The following is a 19,495-nucleotide window of genomic DNA, read 5'->3' as shown; positions in this document are numbered from 1 at the left end:
CCCTTTCCCTAGGAAAATCCTGGGAATGGGGGTGTGGAGAGACAGCACGGCTGGAAGCTTTGGGCCAGGCTGAGGAAATGGAGGGCCCAGCTCCTGGCACCTTGCTGAGCTCTCTGACAGCCTGTCTCTGCACCTCTTATCTGGAGAGTGGGCAGAAATGCTGCCACTCCTGAGAGAGTGTGTGTGATGGCTGCACTGGAGGAAGTGCTTGGGAACAGCTCAGCCCTGGGAGAGCAGTACCCCAGAGCAGCTGCCAAGCCCCACAGGGGTTTCATCCCTCACTTCATCCAAGGGCACTCATGGATGGCATTGTCTCCCATCCCAATGGACACACCAGCACCTCTGGCATTCCTCTGCACCTGCTAAGAGGCTTGTGCTGATGGGGACTGAGCTTTGGAGAAATGACACTGCTTTTTGTCCTGCTTTTACATCCCAGCCATGGGAAACACAGGCTGGAAACACTCCTGAGGGGGTTAGGGTGGGAGGAAGAGCAAAAGAGAGGTGGTGGTGGTCTGAAGTGGGAATGCCCATGCTGTGGCAGCAGGCAGAGGGATCTCTGTGCAGGTGTCTGAGGGGCTCAGCTCTGCTCACACTGCTCCCAGCCCCAGCATTCCCAAGGCACTTTATTACCAGCTGCACCCCCGATGTTACGCCTTCCTTTCCCCAGCAGACTCATTCACACACACAACACACCCACCCACAGGCAGCAATGGCTAGACAGACACAAAGCATGCAGCAGCCAATTATTTGGGGTGGGAACAGCTTGCATGAGCTCATGATGAAGCTTAGCCTTAATTCTGCTGAGCTGGAGAGGCTGGAGCTCTGCTCTGCTCTCCTGACTGACTGCGGAGCGCAGAGCAGGGCAGATGATGTCAAGGCAAATCTTTTTTTGTCTGCAGTGCAGATTTGGCTGTGTGAATTTACTTGCAAATGAGGCTTCCAGATCCCCTGTTGGAAAGCAGGAGTCCTAGGCCATGCCCACAGCTGCCACTGTTAGCCCAAACTGCTGCTCATGCTGCAGAAGGGCTCGCCTTGGGTTGGAAGGCTCGGGCCCAAGTTCCCAGCAGGATCTGCAGGCAAGGAGAAGCAGTGGCACAGGCACTGGGATGGGGGAGGAGAGCTGGGCTGCAGCCAGGAGCCCAGCACAACGGGAATAAAGGAGGGGAGACCCCAACAGTGCAACTTTCCCTGTGGTGTCACAAACGGAGCCCCAAAAGCTGTCCAGAAGCACTCAGGGTTTAGCCAGCAGCAGGGACACAGCTGGGGTTTGACTGAAGCAGGTCTGTGAGCCAGGTTTCTGTTCCATTCCCAGCTCTGGGACAGGCCTGGGTGTCCCAGCCACAGCACACACAGGGAACTGCCCTGACCAAGGCTGGCATGGAGCACACTGCTGTTTGCACTAAAAGCCAGGGGTCACACACATCACCTCAAGATCCAATGTGGGAAATGGATCTATAGAAAATTCTCACAGCCTGACAGGAGGCTCACCAGTGTCCATCTCTGCTGTTTGCACTAAAAGCCAGGGGTCACACACATCACCTCAAGATCCAATGTGGGAAATGGATCTATAGAAAATTCTCACAGCCTGACAGAAGGCTCACCAGTGTCCACCGGTATGCAAACTTTGAAATAAGAAATGCTGACTGAGAAATGCCATGGAATAGGACAGACATTGTTGAGAAAGAAACAGAACTAGGGTTCCATTCTGGTTCAATCCACCAGCCACCCAGCCTAAGGGATTGTCCTAACCCAGGAATGTTTGCTAGAGCTGCCACACCTCACAGCTCCTGTGCCAGACCAGGTATTTGGGAGTGTTTACTGAAGTCAAGAGTCACATATTCCCAAAGAAGAGGGAAGCACACCCTGCAGTACACATGACTGGTGAGGAAAGATGGAACATTTTCTTCTTAGAGCATCTCCAAACCCCATGCAGGGGCTGCACCATTTCATTTATGGACATAAAAGGTAAAATCCATCTTGCCTGCCTCTCTGTGCAGGTTTTTTTCCCATCTTTTTGCAGCCTAGTTCTAAACCTGCCAGACAATAGAGCACCATACATGGAACTGGAGAGTACTGGTAATCTCTTCCCTTATCAAGACACAGGAACTGATGATTCAGAAATCCCCCATTGGTACACAGCTCCTGATAGAAGATGGACAATACGTGAGACCAAATCTACAGCACTGCACAGAAAAGGAGAATCCCAAAGAAATCCTCATGAAACTGCCTGGTAGCAACCAAGCCCACCCTTGTTGGTACCTCCTCTGGCATCTGCTGTTACATTAAAATATTACAGTCCCCCAGCATCTTCCATGGCCCCTGGCAGCACCACCAGCCCTTCTTTTAAAGCTGGAGAAATCAAGGCATGGAGAATTCAGCTCAGGATGGCTCAGAGGTCCAACCTGTATGCCTGACATCCCTTCCAGCTTGTCCTTCTGTCTGCTAGGCACTGCTTGTCATTCCAGGAGCATCCACAGCTAAATGAGCACGATACGAGTGCTTTGTATGGGCATCAAGGAGAACAGACCATCATCTGCAGTCTAGACTGGTCCCTCCTCCTGCCCTCCCCACCATTCACAGGAAAATGGGGATGGAAAAATATGTTCCTCTCGTTATTAATAGAAGTGCAACTTGTGCATGCATTAGTACTTTGAAGTGAAGGGGGAAAGGTGAAGCATCAAGAATTTGTGCTTAATGAAAGTGGGTTTGCTATTGTTAAAATGGAGCTAGGCACCATTGTCTTTTATGTCCTGGGCTGCTGGTTCAGGACATGGCAGGAGTGAGGCTGGCACTGCCCAGCTGTGCCCGATGCACAGCCAGGGTGTCCCTGAGCTGGCTCTGCACCTGGGCACAAGGGGGCACAGGGAGGGGCTCCCCTGCCCCCAGTGCCCCACAGCCACCCTGCTGAGAGGGGTCAGTGCAGAGCTGTGAGCCCCTTGCCCTGACACCTCTGGAGGGCCAGGATTTGTGCAGTGGAGCCCCCCAGTCTCTGGAATGCAGCTGTTATCTCCTCCCCAGAGCTGATAACTGCCAGACGTTGCTTTCCCATGCCCAGCACATCCAAATGGATCTCCCCGGGTTTTCCATGGCCTCCCCGTGCTCAGGTGGGATGAGGGTCACCCTGTAACAGTGCCCAGGTTCTGACCAGGAGCAGAAGTGACTCCCAGTTCACAGTGGGATGAGGGAGGAGAGCTGTGCTGCAGACACAGCAGAGGAGCCCATCACAATGGGAATAAAGGAGGGGAGACCCCAACAGTGCAACTTTCCCTGTGGTTTCCAGCGACTCCCTGCACAGCTCCTGATTGCCTGGCACTCACAAACACCCTGAGCACAGCTGTGACAGGAAAAACCAGGAGTTAGAGCTCCTGCACTGAGTCAGCTGGCAACCTGCAGCTCCTCTCCTGCCTCTGAGCTCCGGAACAATGGATGCACACACACAGACAACCTCTCCATCCAAAGAGGCCTCCAGTTAAATCCTTAATTAGCACATTTGGACGAGTCACCACAAATGAGATTAGCTCTCCTGCAATGCTGGGGAAGCTGCTGTGCCCCTGGAACGTGGAAGTGGTGGGCGCTCAAGCTGACCTTGGAATTCCCCCTTGGCTGCTCATCTGCTTTGCTCTCCCAGCTCTGTCTTCCCCTGCTGCCTGCAGCATCTCCTCAGGAGATAAGAGCCTGCTTTTCCTCCAGCCTGCTGCTAACACCAGGCACGCAGTGACCACATTTGATACTGCACACAATTGGGAAAGGGACTTCCCAGCTAGCAAAGCATTCAGCATGGAAAAGGGGCAGGAAAAGGTCTCTAAGAGCACCTTCCTAGCCCAGGACACATCTGCTCCCTCTGCTGTGTCTCTGGAGCCCTGAGTGCTGTGTCTGCTGACAAAGCCGGGCTCGGTGCTGTCAGCACTGCAGAGCTGCACAGAGCCAGGCTGCGTCCTGCCCTGAGCTCAGCAAACCCCAGCCTGCCCGAGGGGGCTGAGCACTCCTCACTGCTCCACCTGCACAGCAGCTGAGACTTTGAACAGGCAGGGATGCTCGGGAAAGAGCCCTTGTCCTGCCCTGCAGGCTCGGGAGTGACAGGTTTACAGCCAAGGAGTGCTCAGCTCCGTGGGGATGAGCTCTGCAGTGCTGCTGGGGGGACAGGTCAACCAAACGTTTCAGAGAGGAACTTAAATCAACCCTGTTCACCATAATGACTCTGACTCTTCAGGAAATCTTCTGAATCTCCAGACACTCAAAAGGCAATGATGTCACCAGCTGGGGGCTGCCTGGCTGGACAGATGGCTGTGGACACTGCACCTGCGTGCACAGCCACAGGAAAGCACGTGGGACACACCTGTGAAGGGGGAGGACAGCACCTGGATCCTTCCACGTGGAACTAAGCCCCTGCTTCGTTACACACCCAGCAAAGCATGCAAGAGATCTGTCAGAGCTGGTGATGCTCTTAATTCTTCCTCCTGGCCTGGAGCTCTGGGAATGCTCTTATCCCTCCTCACAGCCACAGAGCTCGTGGCACAAACACTCTGGGGGCAAATCTCAAGTAGCCACTTCCCTGCAGCCTGACCTTTCCCTCACACTCAGCACTGGCGATGGGCTTTTTGAAGTTCTCAAAAGGAGCTGGCACCTTGCTTTTTGAGTGACATTCATCTGTAGGTAAATTGATTTAATAGCTTGTTAGAGTGCCAATTAGAACCAACAATAACTCAATTGACCTATAGCTGCCTTGGCACCAACACAGCTTTCAAAAATAAGAGAAAGGAGGAAATCTCTGCTCTGGCAGAGATGAGAGCTCAGATAGCTGGTTTTGAGAGCAAACTGAGGGATTCATGGGCTTGCTAATGAGATGCTCATAACACATCAGAAACAAAGACAAATTTCAATGGTTTCAAGCTAAAATGACACTATGTTATCTCCAGACAAAGATCACTCTTTTATCTGTATAATAAATGGATTTCAGTGCAGCAGCAGTGACTCTAGAGCAGAAAAACCTCAGTGCCACAGAAAGCCCTAGCACAGTTACCTAACCAGAATAAGACTGGATTGAAACCCCAAGTTTACCTCCTTAAAATAGTGCTGCAAAGTCCTACACCGACTCTGTGGGTTTTACCCTCAGAAACCACATTTTTCCTTCAAATAAAATCTGTTTCATTCTCCTGCAGTGGAGATTGCACTTCCAGACAAATTCATCATGTTAAATGCTCAGGTCTGAGGATTGAGATCTTTCAAGTTTAAAAACTAGAAAATGGGTAGCTTTTGTTTAAACATTGGCAATGTCCAAGGATAAAGAGAAGGAAAATGTGGAAGGGTTTTAAATTACAAGGAAAAATGATCCATTCTTAAGTCAGGAAGGGGATGGAGAAAACTGAGATCGTTGGAAGAGTCGGAAGGACAATAGAAAGGAATACGTAGGAGCAGAAGGAATTGATTTAGAGAGACCCACCCAGAGAAAAAGCTGAAGGATAAGGATGGAGACTGGAAGTGGACTGAGTAAATGGCAACCCAACACACTGGAACATGGCAAGGGGTGAGGGGGAGAGGCATTACTGCAAGCAAGGTGGAAATCAGTGATCAGATGAGAAAGAAGCTGGATAGTGGCATCTAAGACTGGCTGGACAAGACACCTGCCATGAGGAGCCTAGAAAATGGAGATGGCACTGGTGGGATGAGAAACACAAACTTGATGGGGAAGACAACAGGTTGGAGAGAGTGGGGCTGAGGGTGAGAGGAAGAAAACAAGCAGGGAGTCACAACAGGCAGAGTGTGTTTCCTTTGGAGCCTGGAGCAGCATCTTTCCTTTGCTGTAGCTCCCTGCTACAGGCACTGCTTCATTCAGAGCAGAGGGCAGTGCAGCACAGCCTTGAACAGCTCCACACCTGCTAATGAACCCAGAGACATGCCAAAGGGAGAGACTGAGTTGTTTTGAAAACCCAAAGAACTGTACAAAACACTGCATTAAAAATCAGACTGCAAAGTCAAAAGCTGGGGGTAGGAAACAGCAGCCAGGAGCTTGGCTGTGCTGTTCCAGTCAGGTCATGGATCAAAGCAGTGCTTCCCAGAGAATTCCTGCCTCCTCCAAGGTGGGAGGGTGAGCCTGGGGCAGGTGTGTGCAGATTTTCTGTAGCACCTCATTTCTTGCCCAGCCTGGTTTGCAGTGGAAGAGAGGAGGAACTGCAGGTGGGGTGTGAGGCCAGGGTGGGTGAGCAGAGCCCCAGAGCCTCCCCCTCTGGCAGAAAGCTCCTGCAGAAGTGTCAGGCAAGGAGCCCAATCCCAAACTGTAACTGCAGTAATTCTCTGAGATGAGGATGGGAGAGAACACCATGTCATTGTTTACAGCAGTGATTATTTTTTGCTATAACAACAGACAAACCAACAAGTAGCAGAGGCTTGGGAAGAGGGTGGGACGGATGGGCCCATTTCCCAGTCTGGCTGCTCACAGAGCCAGCCTAAGAAATGGTCCAAACCAGAATGTGCCCAGTCCTCTCAAGGCACCCCTGGCTCCTCACACAGCTCCTAATTAACCCTTCTGAGAGCCAGGGATGGCCCAGGGCAGAGCTCTGACCCAGGGGATGCTGTGTGAGGCCTCCTGCTCTGCACAACTGGGCCCCAGTTCCACCACACCCAGGTCAGGGATGGTTTTACCTCAATCCCCACCAGGCTGTGCCACCTCACTATAACCTGGGGATGATATTTCCAATTTCCTTGCTGTCAGGAAGTGAACTGAACATTTGTTGTTAGCACAATGAATATTTTGTAACACCATGAGAAAATTAATCTTTTTTTTCACATCAGGATCTGAATAAGATATAATAAATAAGATATGTTATCTTACAAGAAGAGATGGATAAAACATTAAATTGTTTTTCCCAGAGGAGCCATCCCTGAGTGTACTGAGGGAGGAGCTTCTCTGGGAGAGGTAATGTCTTCATCTGTTGGCAGAGACTGGTATGAAGGGTCTGGCTTAAGTTTATGCAAAAATCTTAACCATTCTTTGTTAAATCTCAATGCTTGCTTTACTCTTTATTAATGCTATTTTATCTCATTTTCTCCACATGAAAATACTGTCATATAAGTCCTAAAATATTTTACCATGGTGACCCACTGAGGTGTTGCCTTTACTGATGCCTTCCTGTTTTCCAGCTCAGGCATGTGAACACGTGTCCTACAAAAAGCTGGACTCCTGCATGGGCTGTCTGGTGTGGGATTATTTATCCTGACAAGTGAGCTGGGGCACAAAGCCTGCCTTGCCTATGGGCATGGCAAGTATGGATCAGGAGTTTCACCCCCTTAGCTCATGGTCACAAAGCCATGGTTCTGCAGCCTGCAAGTCCACTGAAGACACCAGGGACCAATCCATGTGTTCAGCAGAATTTGGATTATCCTCTGTGTGATTCCTGTTGGGATCCCCTTGTTCTGCTCCAGCATGCCCTGGCAATTGGCTGGGCAGTCTCTGCAGCAAGGGCAGAGGGGTCTGTCTCCAGTGTGTGGAATCCTGCCACCCCAGGGACACACCATCACCACAAGGGGGAGGAGAAGACAGCCAAGCCTGGGAGCTGACCCCTCCAAACCCGGCCTGTTGGCACTCCTGCTGGAGTCCAACGGCAGGCACAGGTCCTGCCACCAAAGGCACTGCTGCCTGCCCCTTCCCTGAGCCACAGCTCCCAAGTGCTGCACATGCTGCTCCGTGCTGGGCACTTGGAGCAAAGGGAGAGTCAGGGACTGAGCCTTTGGCCATGGGCAGGAGGGGAGGGAGGGCATTATTGGGTAGGAGGTGGACAAAAGGGCATTATTGCCTCAGAGCAGGGTGCAACCCACACCCAAGGGAGCTGCCTAAGTCAGTCAGCACTGCTGGACTCTCCACAAATGGCTTACCTTCCTAAAGCACAGGGAAAAGCTCCCCAGTAAGAGCAGTGTGCACAGCCAGAGCAGTGCTCAGAGAGGCACTGGAAATCAGGTCTGCTCAGGAGAGTGGCAAAGGTAAACACATCCCTCCCATTTCTGCTCCATCCCACAGTGCTCCTGGGTTCAGTTCTTAGGACTGTAATTAGTAAATCCCACTGATTCCCCCCAAGAAGGGAGGCTGAGGGACACTGCAGCACAAAGGGAAGCAGTGATTTTGTTCTTTCCCCTCATACCTCCCACCTGAGCACCTGGTTTTTGCTGCCACAGAAACCTCCCCAGGGTCCCAGCAGCCAGGGAGGGCTGGCAGAGGAAGCAAACCAAAGAAAGGATCTGTTTGCCCACAAGTATCACAAGGAACTGAGAGCAGTGAAAAGAAGAATTCTAAAATCTGTAGTTGGGTCTGCTATCGAGTGGAATGTTTGCCATTGTTTTCAGAGACAGCAGCTTCTCTTCACTGTGAGGAAGTTAATAGATTACTGGGCAGTGAATAATGTGCAGTTCTATTTACATCCACTGCTGGGACTATTTTGGGCCCTCAGATAGCGTATCTGTTCTCAGGTCTTTCTAAAAGCAGCATGCTACACTTTTTTTGCAAGCAATTCTGGGCAGCAGCTACAACCATATGCTTCAGTCAGCTACAAACTAGACAGATCATTGTTTGTTTGGAATTTTTTTATTAAACCAATTGTGCTGGATCAATGCTTCCTCTAAGCAATAAAATACAATTCTGTCTACCCAGTGGAAGAGCTTTCAAAGTCACAGATAAATCTTGATCTAGGAAACACAGTGTGGCTCTGCACTGATGTGCAATCAACCACAGATGCAAATGAACTCCAGCTGCCAGCACACACATCTGCACCTCAGAACGGGAGCCAGGATTCTTAATTTTCATTAGAAATTGTTAAGACACCTTTTAAGTGCTTCTAGAACCAGCCCACTGCATTAGTCAGGAGTACTCAGGGGCACTGAGCTTGATTTTTATAAAGGTCATTTGATGTCTTTTCCCCTCACAATGGACTAAAAGCAGAGATCAACAGAGCCTGAATCTATATTAATTTGTTTTACTCTTGGAGGGTCATAGATTTGCCACTGGAATTAGCCCTGTTAGATGCTAAAATGGTAATTTAATGAGACAATGATGAAAGCCTCTGTTCCATTCCAAATCAGGAACTCCTCTGGAAGCAGAGTGCGAAGGAGCAGCGACTCCGTGGAGTCGGGGAATTGCACCAATGTCATTTCACAGCAGTGCATCGGCCTGGAGTGTTCCATGCAAACTTCCCAGCTCCAGCTGCCCGGAGCCGCCAGTCACGAGGGCTGGAGCCCTGGAGCCTGGAGATGCACCTCGCTCACAGAGGGGAGGCAGCTTCCTCCAAAGGCACAGAAAGCCAGCTCGGGCTCTAAACCTTTTCTTCACTTTGAAACTTGACCAGCAAACGCTGCTGCAAAGCCTTGGTTCCAGGCAAGGGCAGGATAATGGAGCCTCCAGATCCCGAGGCTCCGGGATCCGCAGGCGGCTGGAGCACGGAGCAGTCAGGAATTGCACTGCGTAATTCCCCAAGCACACAGCACCCTCCTTGGGGGCACGCATACAGCTCTTGCAAATATTTTGATAAGAACTGCTCTTTGGTGCAATCTGCTGCATTTCAGAGGTCAAGAAATGTTAGCCATATTCACGGGAGATGTTTCCAAGAGATATGCTTTAGCAGAGGGCAAGGGGAACACAAAGCCCAAACAGAAGGTGGGAAGGCTCCCACTCTTCCCCCTCAAGGCAGCCATTGCCCACAGGTCACTTTCCATGGAAGCCCCTGCCCTAAGCAGCACTGCTATCCAAACAGACCTGCTGCAGGTGACCTAGAAACAGGGGTGAGCAAAGTCTCCCCGGGAACATCCCCCCTGAGCAGGCAGTGGTGCATCCACTCCTGCCAGCCTCGCACATGGCTCCAGACATCACCCCAGTGCCCCGGCCCAGGGGGACAGCAGGGACACTCCGTGCTGCTGGGCTGGGCTACACCAGCTCACAAGGAACCAGCCCACCTGGAATGTGCCCACAGGCACAGACAGCAGCTCTCTGTGCCTTCCCAGCCCCATCAGGGCAGGGGCTGTTGCTAACACCAGGAGTCACCCATGCACCCACAGAGCTCTGCACGCACAAACAGCTCAGTGCCAGCAGCTCCGTGCCATCATGTGGCTCACAGAGCCAGGGCTTGCCAGCAGACTCCATTCCTTTGGGCAAGGCCTCATTAGCCAAGTGCCTCAGGAAGGAAAAGTTACCTCATCATCTCACAGAATAAGCACTGGCTCTGTAGGAGCCTTAAAATCCCAAACTCTTGGGTACATCTCACCTTGGGCAAGGTGGTTACCTCATCTCCTGCTGCTGAAGTTTGCCAGGCTGGCTCTGTGCTGAAATCAGGCACAGATATGGAAGGGAATAAACCCACTACAGAGACAGAAGGGTATGGAAGCTGAACACTGCTTTTGCCTAACTCCAGATCCAGCGCAGAGACTAAACCCCAAATTTCCTGAGGGTGCGACACGCAGAGCACGCCTTTCTAGAATAACCCCAGAAAACCCAGCAGTTAAACTCCAGACTCATGGCAAATACTGCAAATATAGCTGAGAGTATGAAACTGGCTTTGCTTGTTTGAAAGCTGCCCATTCTCACACGTCAGTGTTTGGGAGCTATTACTTGGTCAGTCTCACTGGGAGGGAATTTTCCCCTGGTTCCAGTGTGGGATTGGGTAAGGCTGCGCTTGCAAGGACTCTGCATCATGCTGGAGCTGCTGGAAACCCTCCTAAGCCCAGTCAGCTGTGTGCTTGGGACACTTGAATGCACTGAATTTAAATGACAGTGCAGTCTTCCAACTCACAGAGCCTTCTAATAACATTTGTTAATCCAAGCAAATATCAAGGAATCTGGTCAGTGCCAGTGCTGAATCTGCTAAGCATGTGGGCTGCTTGCTAAATCCCTAATAGGTGGTGTCAAGAGGTTTCTGTCATTGCTGCCTTTGGGAGGCCAAATCCACCCTGAAACTCCTTCCTGCAATTATCTCCCTAACTGTATTTGTGGGAATCATGCATGGTTCCTTGCAGAGAGCACACATTCAATAAAATCACATAGTGTGACAAAGGTATGTTTGAATAATGCTCTTCTCCTGTGTGCTTTTAAATGTGAGATGTAAGCCCGTTGTAATTAAAGTTGAAGCAATAAACCTTAGGCATTGATTGCACTCAGTAATTAATTATTGATTGCAGTGCTTTACATACATATTGCAGAGGACAGTTCACCTGTGCAGCAGACAGTACTTTGCTCAGAAATACCCAGTGACAGCCCCTCTGGGCAGGACCATACAGGACTTTGCCAAAACTGGCTCTAGGGTTTCCAAGTTTATTTACCTATTAACTCCACAGAAATGTTGGTGTGGACTGAGAGCAAGCCATTACTTTGGCAAAGTCAGTGTTAACTATTCCCAATCCAAGCTAATTTTGCAAATGAGGATGTACAGATGGAAAAGAGGCTCTTTCTCTGTTAAGAACCTTGTTAATGAAGCTGCCATCCCCTGCACATCCCAAATCCCGAAAAGCCATGCTGCAGTAAGACGCCTACACAGCAGCAACAGTAGCAACATCCCTGCCTAACTCTTGGGAAGGAGCAGGGAGAGGACTTGGAGGTGTGAAAACGGGAAGCATCAATCAAGCAGAGCATCCATGGAAATGCAGGACTAGTTAAGATCAGAGATTTAGAGTAGTGCATCAGGTGGGAACAGCTTTTCCCATTTACAACGAACTTAAAGAGAGCCTTTCCATTATAAAAACCCAAAGACAACTGGTTTAAAAACAATTTAAAATTGCTAATAGTGCGGGGACACTAAAATTGAGGTGAAATGGAAAGGAAACCTGCAGTTTGTTTGAGTGGAGCTCAAACAAGATCTTGGCTGTGACTTCCAGCTCCTCTGGCTAGGAAATGACCCAGGAAAGTTCTGTCGGGTGGGTGCCCTGTGCAGGAGGTGGCATGGGAAGGGGCTGGCCAGCCGGTTTGGAGTGGGCCGGGGAAGGCGGGGGTTTGGAAAGGGTGGGGTGTACCTGAAGTCGCTGTAGGGATGGATGATCCAGAACCCGGCAGACTTAACTCTTTCCTGCTCTCTCTCCACGGCCTTCTGGCTGCCAAACATCCTCAAGGAGAATTTGTTGACCCCCGGCTGGAGCATGGCCCCGAACTGCCTCTGCATGAAACCGGCCTGGCCGAGCCTCTGCTCCTCATCTGGGGTGATCTGGTCGCACCCTCCGCCTCCCTCCACTTTGATGGAGGTCGAGGAGCAGGCCCGGGGGGGCGGCTGCTGGGGCTCCGGGGGGGAGGCGGGCGGTGGGGGCACAGGCAGCCCCTGCTCCAGCTCCCCGCTGCCGGGGGGGCTCTTGTCCTCCCCGGGAGAGGCCGGCTCCCCCTCTCCGCCGATGAGCCGCTTCTCCTCGGCCGCGTCGTGGAGGTGCCTGCTGGTGAGCGAGGACAGGCTCCCTTTGAAGCGGCGGCAGTCCCCGTTGGTGCTGGTCTTGGCGCCCTTGCCGCCGGCCTCCGTCTCCAGCAGGCCGGGGTCTCCCCCTCGGCCGGGGTCCCCCCCGAGGGCCCGGGTGCTCCCAGCAGAGGGCGAAGGCAGTGGCTTGAGCCTGATGCTTTTCCTGCGGGTGTCCTTGTCGCTGTCATCCTCCTCGTCCATGATCGACGCCTTGGGTCCGATCTGCTGGGGCAGGCTGTAGAGCCTCTTGCGCATGGAGGGGGGCAGCTTGTCCATGGCCGCCGCTGCTGCTGCTGCTGCTGCTCGGGGACAGGGAGAGACCCCCCCGCTCTGCCCAGCGAGGGGAACCGGCACTGCCCCCAGGCCCCTGCCCCCGGCTCACGGGGCACGGGGGACCAGGGACTGGCGTGTCATCTCCTTACCAGGCTGTGGCATCCACAGGCTCTGCATCAACACACAGGCTCTGCATCCAGAAGGGAAGGGAATGAGGGATTAAAAAAAAAAAAAAAAAAAAAAAGGGAAAAAAAAAAGAGGGAAGGCAAAAAGCTCCCCCTTCTCCTCCGTTGTCCCGATTTGGCTACTTGCTGCTTGTCTCCCCTTGGTGAGTGTTACTGCAATCCCTGTCTGCTCAGATGCTGAGCACTGGGCAAGTAGTCTAGAGGAGAGCCACACACTTCTGGCTGGAAGGCGAGGGAGGGCGGCAGCGGCGGCAGCAGCCGCCTTGCCATGTTGGCTTCGAGATGCAAATGTGCCGTGGCTCCCGGCGGGCAGACATCATCCGGAAAGCGAAGCTCAAGCCTCAAACTCCTCAACCTGCCGGCCAATAACACAATGAACTGCAACCTGCAGCGGCCACTGCTTGCTTACATCACTGTCATCACTTATTCCTCATGCAGCCCCTGCTCCTGGGAATATTCATGAAGCGATCCCATTCTATTGGGTTGCCATAGGAGCGACTACAGCGCACAGGCTCTGCCTACCTGAGACAGCACCCGGGCTTCTTAAAGGGACAACGCCCGGCAACCGCGGGCTCTGCCGCCGCCGCCGCGGGCACCGCGCCCCGGGCGCTGCGGGCACCGCGCTGCGGGCACCGGGAGCGCCGGGCCCGCCCCGCCTTAGCGGCCACGGCCGCCGGGCTGCCGCCAGCTTGTCAGCAGCGGCATCGTAAACATGACAAAGTAAATAAATAGGAGCGAGAATATTCCTTTTTCTCTCGGATGCGGGCGCTCCCTGCTCCGCCCGGAGGTGTGGCTGCTGGGGGCAGGTTTGCTCGTGAAGGCACGGGGGGTTTTGTGGGAAGGGGCGAACCCAAATCTAAAGGAAAAGCAGCGGTTCACCTTGAAAATCTCACTTGCATGCAAAGCAGGGGCTCGGGAGTGCCTGTGCTCCCTAGCAGAAGTTTGCCTGCCGGGAACACGCTGCCTTCGCCCCCGTCCGCAGCGTCCCGGAGGTTTGGAAGGACCCTTCTTCCCTGGCTGGCGGTACTACTGCTCTCCTGCGGGGTTGGATGTGGAGAAGTCATCCAAAAGCGAATCGATAAAAGGCAGCTGCATCGGGGCGAGCTCCCTGGCTGGCTGCGGGGGCTCTCCCGCGGCGGGGGAACCCCACTGCCCGGGGGCTCCTGAGTCAGCACTGCCCGCCCAGGAATCAGCTCCGCTGGGAATGCTGCTGCCCCTCGCTGCCCGCAGGGCACCTCCTGTCACCGAGGCAAAAGCAGCGGGGAAACGGCTGCAGTTAGGCATTTCCCTACCTTTTGATATTTGAGAGGGTTTTTCTGGGGGAAAAGAGGGAAAGAGGTGGCAATCAGCCCTGCCTGTGCTGCTTTGGGAATGGCTGCTTATTGTGTTTAAAAAGCTCCTAGGCTGATGAAGTGGTTCAAATAGTTCCTAGTGCCGAGCCTGTGAAACCAGTGCAATAAAATTAAGAATCTGTTTGGTCATATGAGAGATTTTGGTGGGTATTTGTGCAGAGGTTCAGCATCTGAGGCTTTCTAGAATGTTTGTTGTTTCAGACATTGCAAATCCTACCTGCTAGGAGAAGGAAACCACGTGAACTGCGCGGGCAGGGAGGCTGAGCACAGCGAGGAATGCCCACGGCAGGCAGGGAGGAAATCCCCACTCACCTCCGTGCCTCTGCTTTGGGAGCAAATATTCCCCTTTTCCCTTGCAGGAGCCACTGGCCAGAGGTGACTGTGCCAGGCAGAGCAGCAGGATGTTCCTGCAGCTCCACGGCAAGGAAATGCTGCTCAGCAGTGACTCCACCAAGCACACACACAGCACATGCTTCCTCATCTTTGTTTGCCTCTCCCGAATCCTTTCTCCCATGTGTTCTACCTGCTCCTTTTCTACTCCCACCTCCTGGCACAGCCAGACTGCCTGTGACTCATTCCAAATACTCCACAGTGCAAATATAATTTAATATTATTATTTTCATCACAATTTCTAATAGAACGAGCTTTTCTGGGGAAATAAATTTCATTCTTCCAATGCTCCTGTAGATTAGATAATGTGAACTAAGCCAGGGAGAGCACTAAAGGTCTTTTCCCTGTTTTTCTTCCCTCCTGCAGGCACTAGGGATGCTGAGGTGTAAGCACTTCTGTGCCTCAGCTGCAATCAACTGCCTTCCAAAAGGATGTGTGTTGATTAATGAGGTGCACCAACATCTGAAACTGATGCAGCTTCTTAAGCGTAGTCCCTCGTGTTCCCAGGGAATGACAGGGCAGGAAAGGACGTGCCCAAGGAACCAAGCTGTTTGTCCTCTCAGCTAGAGGTGCTCTGGCTGCCACTCGCAAAATGCCACTGATCCCTGGCCTGGATGGCATTGTTGGGCCTGGTTTGGTGATGGGATCAGGCTGTGCCTGGTTTGGTGATGGAGATCAGGCTGTGCCTGGTTTGGTGACGGGATCAGGCTGTGCCTGGTTTGGTGAGGGGATCAGGCTGTGCCTGGTTTGGTGACAGAGTCAGACTGTGCCTGGTTTGGTGACGGGCTCAGGCTGTGCCTGGTTTGGTGACAGAGTCAGACTGTGCCTGATTTGGTGATGGGATCAGGTTCTCCCCAGCCCTGAGGCAGAGGAGAACACCACAGGGCAGCCATCTGCTGCATCCCTTGTGCAGGAGGACGGAAGTGATGGGGAGCAGAGGCTGAGCCAGGCTGTGGGCACACAGTCACATTCCAGAGGGATGGATGTGTCCCTGTGCCCGGGAGCCTGGCACTGCCCAGCCCCACTGGCCAGCCTGTACATCACGGGTGGAATTCCTCACCCACAGACCACAGCTACCTTTACACCTCTCTGTAAGAAAGATGAATCTAAGGAAGCTCTGTGAGTTCATGGAATCATCCCAAGTGCTAAATTCAGAAGGTGCCTCCTTGTGCACTTCTGTTTCCAAGTGTGGGTTCCTGAACACTTCTAAAAACTTGGCTCCAGCAGTGCCAGGTAGCCAAACTCAGAGGAATTTCTTGGCTCTTTAAATGTAGTGACAATTTTGTGTTGAGAGAACTTCAAAGTAATGGTATTTTACTTGAGAGCCTTCCAAGAACTAAGTGTAGAGGATAGGAATTATCCTTGTCTAATGGTATGAAACCACTATCAGAGATGGAATTTATTGCCAGCGTTGTGGCACTGCTTTCCAGGGCAGCAAATGCACCTTTAGAAGCACATTTTTAGAATATTTCACTCGAGTATCACTGGCTGCACAGTACATTCAAAGGGGAGATGAAGAAGTCACCTGTCAGGAAAAGGAAGAACTGGTTTTGAGGGAAATAATCTCCTTTTCAACAATATTTGTCACTACTGTTCCAAGGGACTTGGCATAGATACAAAGGGAATGGATTTAGTGGGGAGAATGCAGGTGAAACAGCCAATGACTTGTTTGCTTCTTAAGGAATTTTGCCAGCTCGTACTGCTTATAATTTTTTTTAATATTCATATAGATGGTATTTTGATTAAAATCCAGTGCTACACTGCAAATGTGAAAAATCCCATCCCAAATGACAACAGAAAATAGACTGAGAGCCATAAGAACTGATAGATATCCTGTGGCTCAAGGTACAGAATTAGCAGTGCAAGGTGGTATTTTAAGCCCACCTTGGCTAGGCTGAGAGTTCCCATCATCACCCCTGAGCCTCTGGACTCTCAGGTAAAAAAAGGAGCCACTAAACATGTGGCAGGCCTTGGAAGAATGGGAGCAAGTCCTTTCAAAGCTGCCTATTGTTCCTAGCAGGCAGCAGGTAACTCATAATTGGCATTTGAAACTCATGAAATATTCAACACTACAAAGCAGGGAAATTCTGCCTTGGAGTTTTGGTGGGAGAGGCTGCACTGGCTGCCTCTGCAGCTCCCTCACAGCTCAGAGATAATGAAGAAATAATCGTGATAAATACACAAATCCTCGCTCACCCTTGGCCCTATTCATTACCCAGGTGTGCTGTCACACTGCACTCATTGAAATTCAGCCTGGGCTCTGCTCCTGCTCTGTGCTCCTTAGAGGAGCTGCAGAGTGACTGCAACATACAGCCCAGGCTGATCTAAGGCCCAGAGGGCACCAGGCTGCATAAAGGAGCCATGTCCTTTGGTTAAGGATAAAGGATATCTGGATATCCTTTAGACATGGTTAGATATCCTTTGGGTATCCTGTAGATACCCTTCAGGCTATCCTGGATAAAGGCTCCACTGTCAAGGAGCAATGGGAAGGGAGATCCATGCCTGGATGCTGGGATCTGGGCAGGGGCATCCCCAGAGCTGCTGTCAGGATGGAAGGAAGGGCTGCAGTGGGTTTTGAGGCAGAACTGTTCAAAGTCCATCAGTGGGAGCACAGAGACACTGACCAGATCCCCAGCGACAGCAGAGAGAGGAGCCTGGCACGGGAGCTGAGATACACAGCAGGGTGGAAAAGCTGCTCCCAGGAAGGGCTTGGAAAGCAACATTAACTCCAGCTTCCAGGGGAAAATAAATCCAGAGCCAGCCTGCTCTCTTCACCCTTGTTACCGAGATCAAAATGTGAGTGCTTGTCACGGGTGTGAGGGGGTTGCTGGGAATGTGCTGACAGCCAACAAACAGCTTTGCAACCCAACTGCAAAAAGGACATTATCCAAAAATTCAGCCACGTTGGTGGCTATGGAAAGAATTCCCAGACTGCAGCAAATAATGCCCTGAAACTTCCAGGATGTTCTGCAGAAGATGGTAATCCTCACTGGAGCAAGCAGCTGAAAATCCCAGCTAGGAACAGAGTGATTAGCATGAGCATCTTGGAGCCTGACCTTTAATACTCCCCTTGGAGAACAGGAACCTTCCTAGAAATAGGAAAACAGACAGGTAACCATGGATGGAGCTGCAAGGAAGAGAAATGACAGAGCTCAGAGGAGCTGCTGAGATTAGAGCAGCTGTATGATTTAGTCAAAATTAGCTTACAAAGTTCCTGTCGAAACTCTACCAATGAATTCTTCAATATTCACAGTGCTTACATTGAGCACATATCTTGGGCTTCAACAAAATTTGCCTTCCACATATACATTCCATCAAATTTCCATTTTAAAACCTAGCACTAGCTTATTTTTCTCCCCTGATCTGGAGTTATTCAGGAGAGGTTTGCTCCAACTGGATCAGCTCTGTGCTTTCACACGAGTCCTTCTCAAAATAGTGCCTTTCAGCAGTGCTTAATGAGCTGCAGCCTCCCAGACAAGAATGCATCCCTCTCAGGAGCCTGTCCTGCTGATGGATCTCCTGTCCACAGGCACTGTGCTGCTCTGGATGGTCAGGCAGTGCTGGGTTGGATGGCAAATGTGCCTCTGCTCCCACAACTCTCATGGCAGCTGCAGCTTTGGCAAGTCCAGACTCTGCTCTTGGTGAGCTGCATTTGCTCTGGGCTCATTTTAAATCTCTCATTTTCTCAGAAGAGTTAATCAAACTCAACAGCACATTTCCAACCCAAAGTTTTACAGCCTGTCAGGCACTTGTACAGCTGTGTTTTAGGAACTCATAATCCTCAGGGATGTACCTTAGCATTGCCTCCCTCCCTCCATTGGCTGAAAACAGGCAGAAGATTGAAAAATTTGAAATAAGAGACTAATTAGAAACAAGATGCTCTGGAAGCAAAATGGCCATAAAAGAAATTCCTTGTGAGTGGAGTCTCCCATGTCCAATATGCAGAATTCAACACAAACATTCTGTCCATAATTCACAGCACATGGATCCTCCAGTGTCTGCTCATTTATTGATGCTTGTGCCATGAGCAGCAGCTTGGAGCAGAAGATTCTCAGAGATCCCTTCCAACCTAAATCACTCTCTAATTCTATAATGCCATGACTCAGGAGGAATTCTCTCTTTACTCCAGCCACCTACTTCCAAAACTGTGTAGGAAGATACTCACTTTGAGATAAAATCCTTCTGTCAAGTTAGTTTCAAATGATCAAACAGGTTGAAATATTAGTAGGAAGGAATGACACAATGATGGATACAGGGCGTGATTCTGCAGGGTTCACTTCTTCAGGCAGGCAGCAAGAAGTCAGGATTTGGGAGACCAATCTCAAGGTATTTCCATTCTGACTCAATATCCCTGGACTTGTGAAAACAGCCAAACTGCAAAGCCAAGTTTGGTCAGCACATCTGAAGTAGAAGAGATTCAAGCAGATGCCTGCTGACCATTGCCCTCCCAGGTACCCCTGCCCTGGTTCAAATGAAGGATTTTCAGGAGTTATCCCTCCCAGGTAGCCCTGCCATGGTGCCACAGGGAGTTTCAGGAGTTATCCCATGCACACACCCCTGCCCTGGTGCCACAGAGAGATTTTCAGGAGTTTTCCCTCCCAGGTACCCCTGCCATGGTGCCACAGAGGGATTTTCAGGAGTTATCCCATGCACACAGCCCTGCCATGGAGCACACAGGGAATTTCAGGAGTTATCCCATGCACACACCCCTGCCATGGTGCCACAGAGGGATTTTCAGGAGTTATCCCATGCACACACCCCTGCCATGGAGCACAGAGGGATTTTCAGGAGTTATCCCATGCACACACCCCTGCCATGGTGCCACAGAGGGATTTTCGGGAGTTATCCCATGCACACACCCCTGCCATGGTGCCACAGAGGGATTTTC

General features: G+C 51.3%; 1 protein-coding gene across 1 annotated transcript in view; it reads right to left on the bottom strand.

Moving 5' to 3' along the window:
- Positions 1-12,900, bottom strand: part of HCN4 (hyperpolarization activated cyclic nucleotide gated potassium channel 4) — a 105,659-nt gene extending 92,759 nt beyond the window's left edge. Inside the window, exon 1 of the mRNA XM_039723100.1 lies at positions 11,980-12,900. Coding sequence (XP_039579034.1) covers positions 11,980-12,683 — 704 coding nt within the window. The 5' untranslated portion in view covers positions 12,684-12,900. The remainder of the gene's footprint in view (positions 1-11,979) is intronic.
- Between the last annotated feature and the right edge of the window lie 6,595 nt (positions 12,901-19,495).

This window comes from Passer montanus, unplaced genomic scaffold (assembly GCF_014805655.1).
Source record: "Passer montanus isolate IOZ18808 unplaced genomic scaffold, ASM1480565v1 scaffold5, whole genome shotgun sequence".
NCBI lineage: Eukaryota > Metazoa > Chordata > Aves > Passeriformes > Passeridae > Passer > Passer montanus.
Note: the sequence above shows the minus strand (reverse complement) of the source record. Positions and strands in the feature narration are given on the sequence as shown.